The sequence below is a fragment of the Sander lucioperca genome, chromosome 3 (genome assembly GCF_008315115.2).
Source record: "Sander lucioperca isolate FBNREF2018 chromosome 3, SLUC_FBN_1.2, whole genome shotgun sequence".
In the NCBI taxonomy this organism is placed as follows: domain Eukaryota; kingdom Metazoa; phylum Chordata; class Actinopteri; order Perciformes; family Percidae; genus Sander; species Sander lucioperca.
In genome coordinates this window covers 17,771,651-17,788,460 of record NC_050175.1, presented here as the reverse complement: position 1 = coordinate 17,788,460, position 16,810 = coordinate 17,771,651, and the positions used below count along the sequence as shown (strand labels likewise).

Below are 16,810 nucleotides of genomic sequence, written 5' to 3'. Positions count from 1 at the left end.
CAATTTTAGCAGCTTAAATTCCATCGGTAGGGATTTGTGAGTTTAACAGGGTACAGCTCCAAATGCAGCGCCTTGCATCTCAATGAGGTCTTCAGCTGCAGGATGGATTCTGCCCTGCTGAGCATTCTGTTTTGAGGCCAGCAGAGTAAGCTTATTGCATTTCAGCTATTGAGGCAGTTGATGCTGAGTTTGGCAATGATCAGTTGTAGTGTTGTGTTGTTGTGTTGTGGGATCTGCGTAAGCCTACTGTAGAGCAGCACTTACAACCTGAGGAGACTTTTCCACCATATTTCCCCAGCCTGTTTCTTTCATATGCAGCTAATGTCGTTACATACAGTACAGTATGCTTATACTAGTAATGAATATATTTATTTCTCTGTATTGTAAATTAATTGATTGCTCTGATAATATTTATTTTATTTAGCCTTTATTTAACTAAGAGAAAAATATCTCTTTCAAGAGCATCTTGGCCAAGACAGGCAGACTGTTGCAGATACAAAAACAAAACACACAACAATTCAAAGTGCTCATATTACGCTCGTTTTCAGGTTCATAATTGTATTTAGAGGTTGTACCAGAATAGATTTATGTGGTTTAATTTTCAAAAAACACTATATTTTTGTCATACTGCACATTGCTGCAGCTCCTCTTTTCACCCTGTGTGTTGAGCTCTCTGTTTTAGCTACAGAGTGAGACCTCTCACTTCTGTACCATCTTTGTTGGGAGTCGCACATGCGCAGTAGCTAGGTCAGCACTACTAGCTAGTCAGTTGCAGAGTATGAGGGAGTGCCATCCTAGCAGCTAGGCGAGCATTATAACGTGTGTTACAAAGTGACAAGCGTCACGGAAGTAAAGGCTGGACTACAATAGAGCTGTTTGGAGCGGTTTGTGAACAGTGTTTTCTGTGGAAGATGGTAAGTCCCTTTGGGGTGGACTTTGGGCTTTTTCACTTTGTAAACCTATAACATGCACAAAATATGGTGGTGATGGCGCAGTGGATATGACACATGACTTTGGCAACCTCCGATATACAGTATAGCAATTGTAAGTCGCTTTGGATAAAAGCATCAGCTAAATGACATGTAATGTAATGTAATGTAAAAAAATATATAATACAACAAAGTAAAGGGGAAAAGCCAAAAAGCATAATATGAGCACTTTAAAATGAAAAACAAAGAACAAAATAAAGAATAATAAAATACCAATAACAATCATCAACATTACGGATCAATTAATCAAAACATCTACATCCAGATGTGCCTGCCTCCAAGTCCTTTAAAATCACTTTAAATGCATCCAGAGAGACCAGCTCCCGAAGATTAAGGTTATTTTGCAACTGATTCCAAGCAGCGGGAGCAGCATACTTAAATGCCATATTTTTCACAATTAAGTCCGGGGCTTTAGGGACAGATAGTAGGAATAGGTTCTGGGAGTGAAGACCAAAATAACAATACCAATAACAACATAATAACAATAACCTCCCATAACTATTTTGAAGGATGTAGATCCGTAGGTAAGATGTAAGCAGACGAAGGATAGCCTTATAAAGAATATGCCAATGGTTACTTAACTTTGTTAGTGAAAAGTTTAACTGATTTAAAATTACAATGTTTCTTCTGGTATGTTATGTTATTTATGTAGTGGCCTAGTTGAAAGTCTTCCACTGTCATCTGAATACAGTATAACCACTGATCTAACATCAAAAGCAAATCCAGTTGAAGAAGTAAGTGCTATATGGAAATCTGAAATACACAGGGACTCTGACTGTCAATCAAATATACCTGTCAGTTGTAGTTAGTACCTGCTATTGTCATATAAGTTACAGATGGCATTATGCAGTATGTATGCTGGAGCAGCAACACACACTGAAGACATCTTCATACTGATTGGCCTGTGTGATATGACTCACTGTTATTGCAGCAGATGGGATAAGACTATTTTTTGACAGCTGAACCAATTTTCTTTTTTGCTCACTAACTAAACAGGTTTCATTCCTCAGTTCACTGAAGTCACAGGTTCCTTTTATTTTAAGCAGTGGTTTCTTGTTCTGTTTTTTTTGTACAAACTTCACCAAAAAAGCATTTATTGTAATCTCATGATACACATTTCCCTGTTGGCAGTCTCAATATATATGCTGGTGATTTCAATGGCTGTGATTGTTGGATTACTGCTTTAGATTTAAAAAACACAGCCAACAATCCTCCGGTTTTGAACAGCCTGTATGCAAATGCATGACAGGTTAACAGACTTATCTACTCTCTGTTAGTCTACCAGCTGAAGACCAGGCACACTAGGTATGCTTCTTTATCAACCAGTGTGCCTTTACCAGTGCAGTATGGTGGCGGTCCACTCCATGTGCCATCCTCCTGACAGTGGCGGGTAGAGTTGCCCACCAGCACCCCTCCAGGCAGACATGAGTACTGCAGTACTGAACCGTATGTCCAACTGTTGGTTCCAGACACTACTGTATTAGGGGGTACACCCGGGTCACCACAGGAAATAGCTACAGAGACAGTGGGAGATTGAAAGAGAAAGTGTTAGTATGTGTATGTGTGTGTGTGTGTGTGTGTGTATGTGTGTGTGTTTGTGTATGTCTATGTCATGTGTGTGTGTGTATGTTAAAGTACACACACAGAAAATAGAGAAAAAAAGAAAAAAATGGGTTCTGTACACTACATCTGAGTTTCTTTTAAATAATAATTTATAATACATTTATTTAACAAATGTGCTATGAACTTTAATATTACACAGAAGGTTTCCTTTGCTTAACCCCCTTTTTGGCATTTTTTTTGTCCTTTATATGATGTAGAGACAGGCCATAAATGTGGAGGGACAGAGACAGGAGTATGACATGCAACAAAGGTCCCCCAGCTGGAATCAAACTAAGGACAGTTTGATTATGTGGTATGTGCCTTAGCCATTAGCTGCACCCCTTTTTATGCCTTTTGTAATTTTGCAATATAACTTATACATACACACATGATTATACAGAAACCATATTGCTTTGCTTACACTGTATGGCAGTATTAGTCATCCCAGTATAGCTAATTTTTACAAGTTTAATTGAAATGCCTGAGTGAGAACCAATAACTTATCTCAAATCAATTTCACTTATAGCAAGAGTCTCTCTCCCTCTCTTCTGTGCAAAAAACTAGTAGAAATCGTTCCATAGGGTCAAACATCAGTGACATCAGTGAAAAAATTCTTCTAGTTTTTTCTTCAATTTAGGAAAAATTGATGTTTTACAGAGCACATGGTTCTAGAGGACACAGATATGAAACTGCTCTTGATTTTCTATTTCTGCCAAATGACCTCAAAGGTCCTCCGATATCTCCTCTTACTCCCCGATTGTATTACTCCATCCTCTCCTTGCCCCTCAGTCATCACCCCTCTCCCCCCAATTTTCCGATAAGACCTTGTTTCTCAAATGCAATGCTTGATGCACAGACACCAGCGTCTCACCAGCATCTGCCCTTCTCTTCCTCTCTGTCTGGTTCCCTGTCTCTACCTCTCTGTTACTGTCCTTGTTCTGTGGCCCTGTTCGCCTCCCTGTGCTTTTCTCTCAATCTCAGAATCCGCCGCCTTCTGCTCTCTAGTTAAATCTCTGTTTCTATCGACCATGGTAGCTCTCTGACAAGAAAGCCTATTGCCCGAGTAGACACATGCCTACCTTTTTTCTGTACACATGCTCAAACCTTTAAGCATCTTTCATTCATACTCTTGCCCTCTTTTTATGATTACTTTCCACCCATTTTCCCTGTAGAACCCTCTCTTATTCTCTCAGTTTTTCATTCGCTCCTCATCTTCCTCCCAGTGGCTCTTCAAGCCATTTCACTCCTCAAATGGCTTTTCCTGACAAATACAAAGAAAAATAAATAGAAAACCACCTGCTTATGACTACCTGTGTTCAGCACGAAAAACTTTTGTAGAACTCCAAAAACTTGTAACCTGTTCGCAAAAACTTTTCATTGTAGGCCTATGAATGTCAATCTATTGCTCTTTCTGTCTCTGCTTCTGTCTCATTTGTCTCCTAAACTTGTATGGACATTGCTTCTCTCAACACCAAAAATGCTATACTTCCTGTATTTTGTCCATCTATACCTAGGCAGCGAGGGATTGGTCGGTCCGCCCGTCCATCATGCTGGCATGTGAGGAGCGCAGAGCCCAGGAGGTAGAAGCCACGTTTACAGTGGATTGCCACAGTTACACCATAGCTGAAGACTTCTGGGTAACGTTGGCCAGACTGGCGCACACCATTCTCCACGTGACCGGGGTCAGAACAGTTTACCACTGCAGATGAGAGCAGAATACACTGTTAGAACCTGTTTAAATAGTTCTTATAGATGGGAATGTTTCTTCACTTGTGGTTCACATGGATATAGCGGGACATAGATTGTACTAAGGCAACTAGTATTCAAATAACACTAAGAGAAGAGAAAAGAAGGGAAGCGTTAAACTTATTAACTAATAATTATTATTTGGAAGCCCATAACAGCTAAATTATATAGTTGTGTCCGAAATCATTCACTACTTCCTATATAATAGACAGTCAACCGTTTACTTTTAAATGAGCAATAAATTGCCTCATCCTTGACAGGTGTACTGTCCCATGACTATAATTTTTGCATCTGTAAAGTGCAATAATGTTGCATGATGGGATTGTTAGTGGAAAGTAATTGATATGCCATTGTCTGTATGTTATTTTCGTTTCATTGTGGGAATTCTTGAGGACGCTATGTAGTGCATACATTTAAAACTTAGAAGGGCACACTTAGGGCACTAAAATGAGTGCTGTGGACAGTAAATATAGTGCAATATACAGAAAATAGTGAGTGATTTCAGGCACAGCTAAATTAACCGAGTCAAACATGATGGAGCAAGAACTTTACAGAACAACTACCAGAAAGCAGGACACAGTTGGATAATTTTAGGGTACTAAACCCTGAATCACAGTGTTACAAATTCAGATTATCTTTGTTGCGCTGTTCTGGTCTTCTCTAAACTGCTCTTTTGTCACACCCTGCTCTGTTTTCTGATGTTCTTTGTTCTCTATTCTCTCCACTGGTCCCTTCTACTCTGCTCTGTTCTCTAGGTGGATGCCAGTCCAATAAGATGTTTTATTTTCCACATATCACAATGGAGACTGACATTCACTCAAATTCAAGTCCATGGGGGACATATATGTGTGTGTGTGTGTGTGTGTGTGTGTGTCTGGCACCCTATGGGAACAAAGAAAGTTTCAGTCTCATAATTGACAGCTGCTGCTGGGAGGGAGAGAGGGGAGAAAGGGATAAAATGGAAAAAGTGAGGGAAATAGAGAAAGCAAGCGAGTGAGGATGAATCCCCTCAATAGAAAACCCATGTGAACAACTACTTTGAATCGATCTGCTCTCATGGCTGTGCGGAATGCCTGTGTGTGCGTGTTTTAGTATATCATAACTGTTACACTACCGGAGGTCTGGGGAGGCTTGTAGTGTAACAAACATGCATGGTTAGCAGAGTAGAAGAACGTGTCTCTGGACATGTACCCAGCTGTGTGAGCGCACATATGAATTTGTTAGTCTATTTAGAGACACACCACACTGATTGTGGCTCAACATAGCTCAATGCTAAGTGTTTGTTTATGCCACAATTATTCAGTTCTCAAATTTACAGTCTGCTGGCAGCAGAGTTGGCAAAAAATGTTCCAGTTGACATACTGTAGCTAGAAGCAAATCGGGCCAACAAATACTGAATACATACTGACCATCAAAAATGCATGGTTTTATGATGACCTTTTACTCCACAACTGCTAGGATCTGAGGAGGTGGCAACGTCAGTTAAACTATGTTATCTCATTAAAATCATTTGAAACTGAAAACAAAGGTGAACACACCAGAAACGTCCACTCCAGTCATCATTAACATATACCAAAGGTGAAACTCAAGAACAACCAACGCCATCTTTCTTGTATGCACTCTAATCTGAAGAGTTGGTTCAACTAAAGCATTTACAGGGATGTACAGGAGTATAAGTCTGTAACTCTGTGTTAATATATGTGTTTTTGACCTTTGCAGACGGGAAGGGGGCTGCTCCACTGTCCGTTGAGTCGGCACTGAGCTCGAGCATTTCCACTGAGGATGTAACCTCTGTTACAGGTGAAGTTGACAACATCATTGAGGTTGAACTCGCTGCCATTAGTCCGCCCATTGCCTGGGTTGCCAGGGTGACCACAAGTGATAGCTGAGGGAGTATAGAGAAGTATGATGAGAAATTTGAGGTGTGGAAAAAATATTATATGCAGCATTGTGCTATTTTCCACTTGATATTTTGTGATATTTTTAAGTTTTGTAGGGAACATAGATGCTGCAGAGATAGTCATTGAAAGAACAATTTTAACCCAGAAAGGCCTAAAATGTGTGATTTTTTTTCAAGACTCGTATGTGTAATGGATTTACTTTATAAAGGATAATCATTTCAGCTTCTCACATTAACTGAAAAAGCCCTAAATCACCATTCATTACAGATGAACTACAATGCTTTTGGTATCATAAAGAACTTACGGACGCAAACGGGTGTTGTTCCAGACCACCGATGGTCTTGCTGACAGATCCTGACTGATGTGCCGATTAGGCGATATCCTAACATGCACTGGTACACCACTGTGTCCCGGTAACTAGAGCCATCTCCACTAATGTGCCCATTGACTATAGGATCTGGAGAGTCACAGTGACCAGCTACGGGAGACAAAATGATAGAGATTAATGCAGTATAAAGAAAAACAACTTAAAATCACTTTCCTTCCTTTGGCTTTACAGTCATCAGTGCTGGTTCAATGTTCCCATAGCTACGACCTTAAAACACCTACTCTGGCTCAATATCCCAACAATTAGACGGCCAAAAAATGTACTGTATAGGAACTGTCTAAATACTGAAATAATTCTCTGTGTTCTCTAAGTGGCCTTGGAGTACCACATGCTTTCATGATTTCTTAAAACTTGAGCACATAAATTGCATGGACACATCTTGAGAGCTTAGGTGTGGAGAATCATTTAATTGTATTCAACACCATTTCAACTATTAAGAGACCAATCATCCGCTTTTCACAGTCAACCCTCGCTTCATGTTTCTGTGCCTCATGAAGTCGATGACTAAGGCTCAATACTTATTGATATATTTGGCATTTAATAATTTTTTTCTCAAATGCTTTACACATCATACACTTTCTCGAATCATGATTAATGCTGTGAGAACACTGATTATTTTGCAAAACTCATTGGAGATTACCGTTGATGTAATGCAGGTATTTCTACCACTTTTCCAAACACCATCTACTCAAAATCATTATCACCAGATGTCTGATTTTATAAAACCACTAGGATATAAAAGTGTTTTTTATCATAAGTACCAAAACTGTTTATAGCAGTAAACATGTGTAATCAATATTAGTGCCTTCCTGAATACAAAGAGGAATGTGTAATAATGCATGTTACACACAGCAAATTATGGCCTTTCCAAATTGTGAGGAACATATGTTTTGATAACTTTAAAGATACACATTTCTTCTAATAATTATAAAAAAAACTTCATAATAGGATTGTGGAACTCATAACACAACTCATGAAAATAATTGACATTAGAAAAATACAAAACATGTCAGCATGAGACTAATATAAAAATACAAAACCTCAAGGGAAGGGACTTCACAAAGCTTAATTACAATCACACTACTGGTCACTTTAGGTTAAATAAAATCAGAACATTTCACTTGTAATAAACATCATTCTGATGTGCACTTTTTCAATTCCAAACTTAACCCAGTGCATATACAGCCCATGTTGACAAAGGCAGCAAAGCTAACTGGCATTTAGCCACATAAAATCCACATTTGTAGCAGTGATTAAATTGTGATTTAGCGACTTCAACTTTAAACTCTTCTTACATCAACTTTAAGGTATGTCTTGCCTACCCTTGTTAGCATCAGAATCTCAGAATAACAACGTGAAGGTGAACATGCCTTGATTTACAGTATACTTTCATCACATAAAAAGTGAATTCTGCATGAGGCTTCTTATTCAGGCATGTAACTCCAAGGCTGAATCACTGTGGAATAGAGTGTGTATGGAAAATCAGGATTAATCATCTCTGGCCAGTGCTTACTGAAGGTGTAAATCAAACCCTTAATGTATTAAGTAATAAATGTCTCAGTAGTAGATCATTTGAGTTACTGAGGCATGTGCATAGTTTATCTTACTTTTTGCTGGTCTAATTTCCATGGACCTTACCTAGACACCTGTAGCAATCTCATGTACTAATAAAGCTTGGGTGTAAAATGTATATGTTCATACATTCCATTAGATAGTAAGTCCTTACAAAAAGTCCATGACACAAATCCTACGCACAGCTTAGCCCTCTCTACACAAGTTGAGCAAGATATAGTGATACCACTGCTTAAGGCAAACCTATAGACAGACTCTCATCACATTGTATGCCTTTTTATTTTGTACATATTGGCCTTTAAATTGGTCTTGGGTGCTATATTGTGTAGGATTGAAAATACAGCCAGTCTAACTGTTGATACCAAGCACTAATCAGATTGGATTGTATATAGAAATTTAAAACATTTACAAAAAATGATACAAGAGATCATTAATCAAAGGCTTGTCCTACTGTAAATGTGCCCCCATCTTCTGTTTTTTATTTTATTTTTATGAATCACACCATTCTGGATTAACTTTAATTATTGATCAGATTGTTAATTTTTATGCACTTGGGACAGACCTCGACACAATGTACATCCTATCACATGTAATGGACCTTACCTAGACACCTGGTCTCTGTACCACTCCACAGCCCGTTAGCACCGCACTCTCTGACATGTGACCCCACCAGTGTGTAACCATGGTTACACACAAAGATTGCAGTTGCTCCGAATGTGGTCAACGTCCCCAGTTTGGTCCCAAAGGGTGGAGAAGGAAGCTCACCACAGGAGATGACTAAATAATAAAAATAAATATGATTATTTCATGTTGTTACAGAAAGACACTGAAAATTAGGTATTACATACACGCAACTGGTACGGTTATAGTTTAAGTGGGTGATGTTGCCAAGTCTTCATAATGTAACTGTGTAACTGCAGGTAAGATGACACTATAAGTCATCCTGAATTCAAACACTGTAAATTTAGTTGTCCAATGCAAAAACTGGCTAAATAAAATTTGAGATTTGTTTTTCTTCTTAAGCTCCTTAGAGACACTGTTTTCAAACCACTGGCCAACTTAAAGAATATACACTTCTGTTACATTGCCAAATCCATCGAGCTGCTGCAGTTCTAGGTAGGTCAACTCAAATACGGGATCATAAAATAATAAAGAAATAAAATGAAAATGTAGCAAAATAAAGTTTGAAACCACTGGTCTAATGTAAGAGAGATTTAAATTTTTTATTTATTTATTTCTTAAACTTTTCAAGTGTAACAATTTAACTTGAACGGCATGTCATATATTGTGCAAGCCTATTGGAAAGTTTTCAAAGTCACAATGCTCTCTTACAACTTCCCTTCATGAAAAAAGCAGCAAAGGCACATTGCATAGTAACACTATTTAAAAATCCAATCTTCCACTATTGCCCGCATATACCCTACATTTAGGAAGCACAGGCTGCGTCTGTTTAAAATAGTTATCACAGTCCCAAGACAATGTGCAGTGGTAAAGATACACCTGGTAAGTAATTAAAAAAATAAGTAGTAAGAGAAATGGATAAACATACGGCGCATTAGGGCCATTGTAGGAAAAGAATAATAATTACAGAGCCGGAGGAGGGGGGTAATATTTTGAGATTAGAGTTGTAACTTTACAAGAAAAAAACTTGGATATTCTCTGAGATTAAAGTCATAAATTCACGAGAAAAAACTCTGATATTCTCTGAGATTGAAGTGGTAATTTTACAAGAAAAAAAACTCGCAATCGGATTTAGCAATAAGGAAATTATCGTGATTTTAGCCCTGAATCACCATATTATTATAAGCATTCGGACTTTAAAGAGTTTGGGCTGTTTTTAGTAGTTTTTGCTGGCACTGGAAAGTTTTTTCTTTTCAACATGTAAATGTCAATACTCGTGTTCTCTGCGCCATTATTACTGTAAGGCCTTTCCTTTACACTGCCGACTGTCTTTCCAGCCATCTGAACACAGCAGGTATCTGTTCCCTCTTCATCTCTAACTGGAGTGATGATGTCACTGTCAAGCCAATTACGCAAGGCAGATCCGCTGGTTAGCCTACTTTTTGTGCAAACAGCATCATCATCTTTTTTTAAGGCTGGCCTGGAGCTCCATATTTTTATTTTAAAGGTGGTGAAAGTGTTGAATGTGATAAGCCATGATTGCCACTGCCTCTAATGCACCCACCTACATATACTATAACAATGCCTTCTTTCTGATCCCACCCTGTGCCCAAGTGTGCCACAGGTGCGCCAAGGAAGCCAAGCCACGGAATTTCCAAAAGTGAATATGGCACACTCCCAACGCACTTGGCAGGACGCACCTGATTTGGCTGCACCGCTGGTAATAGAGTTACCATACCATAACACCTGAAAGTGGGTGGACAAAAATTCTGGTTGTCCCCCCTATTCCTGACCCAGTGTCCGGAACTACAACTCAATGGACAGATATGGATATCGCTAGTTCATCTACGGGCAATTAAAATGGAATGTGTGTTACAGCAGGACAGAATAGGACAGATCATCACTGCAGGCATAATAATACATGGGAAGTAGCGGCGTCTATGGTGTGATGAGGTTGATCCAAACTTGCAAAGTGAAGCAACGTGGTTCCTTAACAAAAATACACTATTTCTCAGATTTTTTTTCTCGTAAATTTGTGACTTTAATCCCAGAGAATTTCTAAGTTTGTTCTCACAAATAAACAACTTTAAAAAATGTTTTTTTTTCTCGGAATATTACCCCCCTCCCCTGGCTCCGTAATTATTTTTCCCCCCCTACAATGGCCCTAATACTGTTTAGCTGTAAAAAAAACACACTCACACAGAAAGTAACTCCCTCTCAAGCTGTCCCTGTCCTACAATCAAACCTACTTGACATATGGCTGCAAGAATTATACACTGCGATGCTTCCGCTTCACACAGAGAAATAACTTTCTCTGACTTTTCCTTAACTGTTTTGGCTTGTAACAGGGTGGGTACGCTATTTTTAATAACTCATTCATGACAGGTTTTGGCTGCAATTGCAATGCAGTTTTATTCTTTTGATAGTCTTTTTGTGTGCATGTGTTCCCTGCCCATGCAGTTGTGTCTATATGTGTGTGTGTTTGTGTGAGTGTATGAGGTTTCTTTTTATCCCTCGGTTGATATGGTTTGTCTTCCCCATCCACGAAAGTTGTTGATTTCAAAACCAACATCACAGAAGAAGTTAATAATGATCTGTGTGGGCGCCCAGATAGCTCAGTTGGTAGAGCGGGCGCCCATTAATAAAGGTTTACTCCTCGACGCAACGGCCCCGGGTTCGACTCTGACCTGCGGCCCTTTGCTGCATGTCATTCCCCCTCTCTCTCCCCTTTCATTTCTTCAGCTGTCAGTCAATAAAGGCCTAAAAATGCCCAAAAAATAATCTTAAAAAAAAAAATAATAATAATGATCTGTGCAATGTAGAGTACAAAGGACAGTGAAGCATTCCATATATGTGTATCAACCCAGTTTAAAAAAGGAATGTCTTATAAGAAAATCCTAGGTAGACTCATAAATAAAGTTATATGTCATCCAGAGAGCCGAGGGAGGTGAATAAAAACAAAACATAATATCGTAGAAAAGTTTTATTATCTTGTTCATAGGGGAAGAGGTCAGATGATTTGAGAGTAGCAGTTGAGATTTCTTTTTCACAGGATAGTCACGATGGTGTTCATGTTATTATTAATACTTACTTTTGCATGTAGCTAGGTCATCCGACCCCTCCCAGGTACCGTTGGCAAGGCAGCGAAGAGTCCGATGCCCCACGCCTAAATAGTACCCTGTTGAGCATTCCAGCATCACCATAGAACCAAACTCTCCCAACCTACCAGAGAGCAGGCGGGAGGTCATGTGATCTGACAAGGTGCCCTCAATGCTGGGGCAGTGGATGGCTGGAAAATAAAATGTAATCAAATTACAATTAAATGAAACATTCAATTAAGGTTTTCAAGCTTCTTTTGGGTCCTTAACCATAAGCTGTTTACTACATATGGTTTTAGTTTACATACATGATACATGCTAAATAGCACCTGAACCTCTATAATCTATGCATCATACATAATAAATGATACAAATCTATAATCTTATACTGTATATATGTGATGCCACCAGAGTTTATTTAAACATTTTCAGAATGAAAACTGAATTTTTACTCTTGACCTTGGGAACAGTAGTTTGATAAAAGAAAATAGTTACTCAAGATCCACTTCCTAGCTTTTTCCAGAGCTTTCAACTGCCTGTCATGGTCTTCCTTAGTTGTCATGTCATGAAAACAGCATGACAACCATGAAAACTGAGCAAACTCCACTCCGTCCACTGAGAAAGACTGCGCGATGTGGTGAAAAGCTCAGGATATAGCTAGTAAGTGGACCTTAATTGTTTAAGATTTTTGTCAACTTACGTAGGCATCTGGGGGCTGAGGCAGCGTTACTCCAGCTGCCATCCTCCAAACACACGGCTGTCATTTGAGCACCAGGATCAAGGTGGAAACCATAGTTACAGTGGTAGGTGACATGGCTACCAACGGTGTACTGGTTAGAATGGAAGCTGCCATTGCCCGGCGACTGAGGGATTCCACATGAGACAGCTGCCACATCACAAAGAGAAAGTGTCCAAGGGGAATCCTTCTCAAACTGCACCGTTTTCATGCTTGTCAACTTTTTTTAAAGAATGTGTTTAAAATGTTACCTTGACAAAAAGGTGGTGGTGTATCCCACTGGAAAAGCCCATTGGGGTGGAGTCTGCAAGTGGCATTGCTTGAGCCTATCATACGGTAACCACGGTTACAATAGAACTGAAGTCTGCTACCCGGACGGAGTTTGGTTCGGTTGACCACGCCACCATTCACTGGAGGATCATTAATGCTGCAGTAGGCAGCTTGAGAAATATAGATACAAAGAAAGACAGAGGAGGAACAATTTAATAAAAGGTATTTCTCTGTGTTCTCACTTCACAGAAAACTCTACCAATTACCAGTCTAATTGAGGGGTTAGCTCCATGGGTTGTCTGGAAACAATATGGCACTAATTCGTCCAATACCAGGCATTTTCGATAAAAGACATACGCAATATCATCTATGTCCCTTCTGGCAATACAGCTAACAACAATTTTAGTGATTAAAAATCAAACTGTGAACAAGTTACTAATACAAACAGAATACTCAAAAACTGGTAGCAAATAAAGTAATTATTCCAAAACCTTTCTGAATAATGCAATGTTTGTGTCTTCCTGGAACTGAGTGTAAAAGCATAACTGCTAGAGCATGGAGAACAATCTAAACATTCAACAGAACACCCCACAATGAGCCACCTGGCTCTCCCTTTCTGTCCGATGTGGTCATTTCTCCACCTGCTCCTTTTGGCTTCACATAGGTGGAATGACTTTGCCACTCCAGTCAGGACAATAGAATCACTGTAATTTTCCTTTTCATCCATAAACTTTCATTCCAAGAAGTATCTTATGTTTCCCTTTCCCTTGATGAGTCATATGGACTCTCTTTTGCTCACTCTATCAGCTCTAAAAATCTAAAATCTGTTCTATCTGCACCACTAATTTTATATTTTATCATTCCATTTTTCTCTAACATGATCATTCTGTGGTCGCAGGAATATTCAGTCAGGGGATGAAGGTGCAGTCCTTCCGTTCCTTACTACTGAATGCTGATAATTCTAATAAAGGGACATGAACTGGCTTGTTGAGGCAGTTTCATCTGAATGCCATGTAAGTCTCAACTATAAATTGCTGTTCTCTGTATAGCTGCCGTTGTCAGGGCAATACAACACCATGGGGAAAAGACAACACTATTACTTCAGGCCATTGTGCTGATAAAACCCACAGACTAAAATATATCACATATTTCTTTCAGTATTATAGAGAGCCAGGAGACCGACTCACCCCTCTCAAGTCCAAACAGGATCAGTGTCACTGTAAATTGTATTTTCTATGACTGATATTGATGCTCGTCTTTAACAAACTCTCCACAAGTTAAAAACCATGATGAAGGGGACAGCTGAAAAAAACCTCTCAACCAGAATCAAACAAAGCAAATGATCAGAACACCACAGTGTTGGCAAGAACCTGCAGATAGATAGAGATACTACACTCAATCTGAAACAAATTGTCAAATGAACTAAGTGGACTCTTAATTACCCTGATGCATTAATAAGAATGCTTCCAATTAGGAGTGTCTTCTAAATGATCATGGCTTAGGTACAGCACCTACATCCTCGATGCATCAATTCATTTTCATGATAAGAAAGGTGTTGGGGTTAGTTATTCATGCTATTAGAGCCAAATCACTTCAGCTGACATTAGTCAAAGCTTTTTCAACACATCAGGATGGGTACAATTCAAATGTGTGCAAAAGCAGAGATAAAGCAGAGGAGATTTTCTTAAAAGAAAAATCTGTAGCTTTCCTCCCTGACATTCAAGTAATATACATACATACATAACTTAAACTGAAAAAAAAATATGTTGATAGATACAGACTGACAAGTAAACAGACATCTTGAAGCTTTTAAATTGATAGAGATAACTTGTGTTTGATTTTGCTGATATTATTCTCTATTGATAACATAACCAGCTGATTATAAACAGAGTGACGAACAAAATGATTCATCCAAAATGAAAGATATTATATGTACCTGAGTATCGTATCTTGAATCCTCTCTTGTTGGTTGCATGGTCAGTGGACCATCGTAGGTAAAGCTGGTTTGTTTTAGATGTGAAGTTTAGCTGAGATGAGTGGTTACCACTGAGAGCAACAAGCAAAGGGCTCTGCCCTGAGGATCCTAGAGAAACAAATGAATGACATTTCAGAACTGTTGTGTGTACAGTATACGGTATATTTGTATGTTCTTATGTATACGCATGTATGTACAATATGTCATTTTGTTTAGTGGTCTGTGTGTGTGTTGGGGGAATTACCTTTTCATGTCTGTATCAGTAAATTTACAAATTCCAATAATACCAATAATACACTTACAATCTCCCAGATGAATATTAACCTAACTTAATCTCCATCTCCTAAGATGGAGATGAACAATATGCTGCAGTCAGACAGTGTTTTATTGTTGCTGAGACATGCAGCACATGAAGGTGACAGCATCATTACGTTGCTAAATACCTCCAAATTACTTGTGGTACATGATTCTGATTGAAGCATATTGTTTAGCTCCATCTCAAGTTTATAGACCACAACTCTCCACCTGTGCTAATGTCTGTTTGAACTAGGCAGTGGATGGAGCCCAAAGTAAGTTCAGAAACAACTCTAGTCACTCTACGCCACAATGATGCCATTGATGTCTGCAACATCAAACGCAGCTACAGTCTGTTTAGCACCAGGCAAGATAAATACAAATAAACAGAGCTAAGCAGGATACACATGTTAGTAGTATATATGCTCATCCATGCTTGTGGATTCCAATACAAATCACATATTTCAAAAGCTAGTGAGATATTATTTAAGTTTTGATGGCTTGTTATGATGTTTGCTGTTTTACAAACTAAGATGTGGGTACTAGTAAATATCCAAACAAAACACTGTTAGTTGTCACTGGTTTTATCAAGTTAAATAACGATCTTAATATGTAATTTCAATAACATTAATAAATAAAAAAGAAGAAAGTTACATTCCACACACACACACACACACACACACACACACACACACACACACACACACACACACAATCTGATCTGAACACAAATTTACTGTTACACAACCTAGTTGGGACTCCTGCGGGGAAAATTCCAACACCACAAATGAGAGTGTGTTGTGCATTTTGAAACTACTTTTCATAAACAAACATACATTTAATCTGCATGTGAGTATGTGTGTGTGTGTCTAGGTGTATGAAAAACAGAGAGGAAAAGCTTTGTATACCATCAAAAATCTCCAGTTCATCAAACTGTTTTTCGCTGTGGAACATCTCTACATAAATATTGATGGTGTAACCTGGGAAACAAAACAAAATTATTTACAAAGGCATCCAAAAAGCTGCAATATGTAATATAAAGCGTACCACACACAATTGCACCTTTATACATATTTAAGCTTGAAGCAGATGCATATATGTGCACACAGCCTTGCAAGCATGACACATTCTGTATTTTACAGTACCAGCACTTCCATACATTGTACATATGGTCTACTTTACATACAGACAGTCTCTCACACTGCACAACATGCACACACACTCAAATAAAAAAGTACACACACATGGATGTTTCACTCTCTCACACATAACCCTTACCCTACACATACAAACAGCAGTCTAGACACATACTGGTTGCATCCCCCGACACACTGTACCTGGAACCATATGAAGCAGCCAGGAGCATGTCTGGCTGTTTGGGTAGTTGCTAGGAAACCCAGGGCTTAGTATCACTCCTGATGATGAAGACCGCTCTTCATTGGCTGGGCACTGGGCTGGAGGGGTAATAGACAAAAGCCAGTCAGAATGTTCAAAACAGTGAAAATGTTTCAGAGTTTTCTTTTGTACATGTCTAGCTTCTAGCAACTCTCTTTTCCAATTTGCGTCCTTTCGATCCATCCCTCCATTCTTGTTTACCTAACGACTTCCATAATCTGTA

General features: G+C 38.9%; 1 protein-coding gene across 1 annotated transcript in view; it reads right to left on the bottom strand.

Annotated features, from left to right (window-relative positions):
• Positions 1–16,810, bottom strand: part of LOC116060479 (CUB and sushi domain-containing protein 1-like) — a 366,236-nt gene that overhangs the window by 38,024 nt on the left and 311,402 nt on the right. Inside the window, exons 48-58 of the mRNA XM_031314040.1 lie at positions 16,530–16,646; positions 16,101–16,172; positions 14,860–15,006; positions 12,905–13,093; positions 12,618–12,803; positions 11,911–12,108; positions 8,802–8,975; positions 6,543–6,716; positions 6,049–6,222; positions 4,102–4,290; positions 2,327–2,503 (exon numbers count right to left, since the gene is read on the bottom strand). Of these exons, the coding sequence (XP_031169900.1) occupies positions 2,327–2,503; positions 4,102–4,290; positions 6,049–6,222; positions 6,543–6,716; positions 8,802–8,975; positions 11,911–12,108; positions 12,618–12,803; positions 12,905–13,093; positions 14,860–15,006; positions 16,101–16,172; positions 16,530–16,646 (1,797 nt within the window). The remainder of the gene's footprint in view (positions 1–2,326; positions 2,504–4,101; positions 4,291–6,048; positions 6,223–6,542; positions 6,717–8,801; positions 8,976–11,910; positions 12,109–12,617; positions 12,804–12,904; positions 13,094–14,859; positions 15,007–16,100; positions 16,173–16,529; positions 16,647–16,810) is intronic.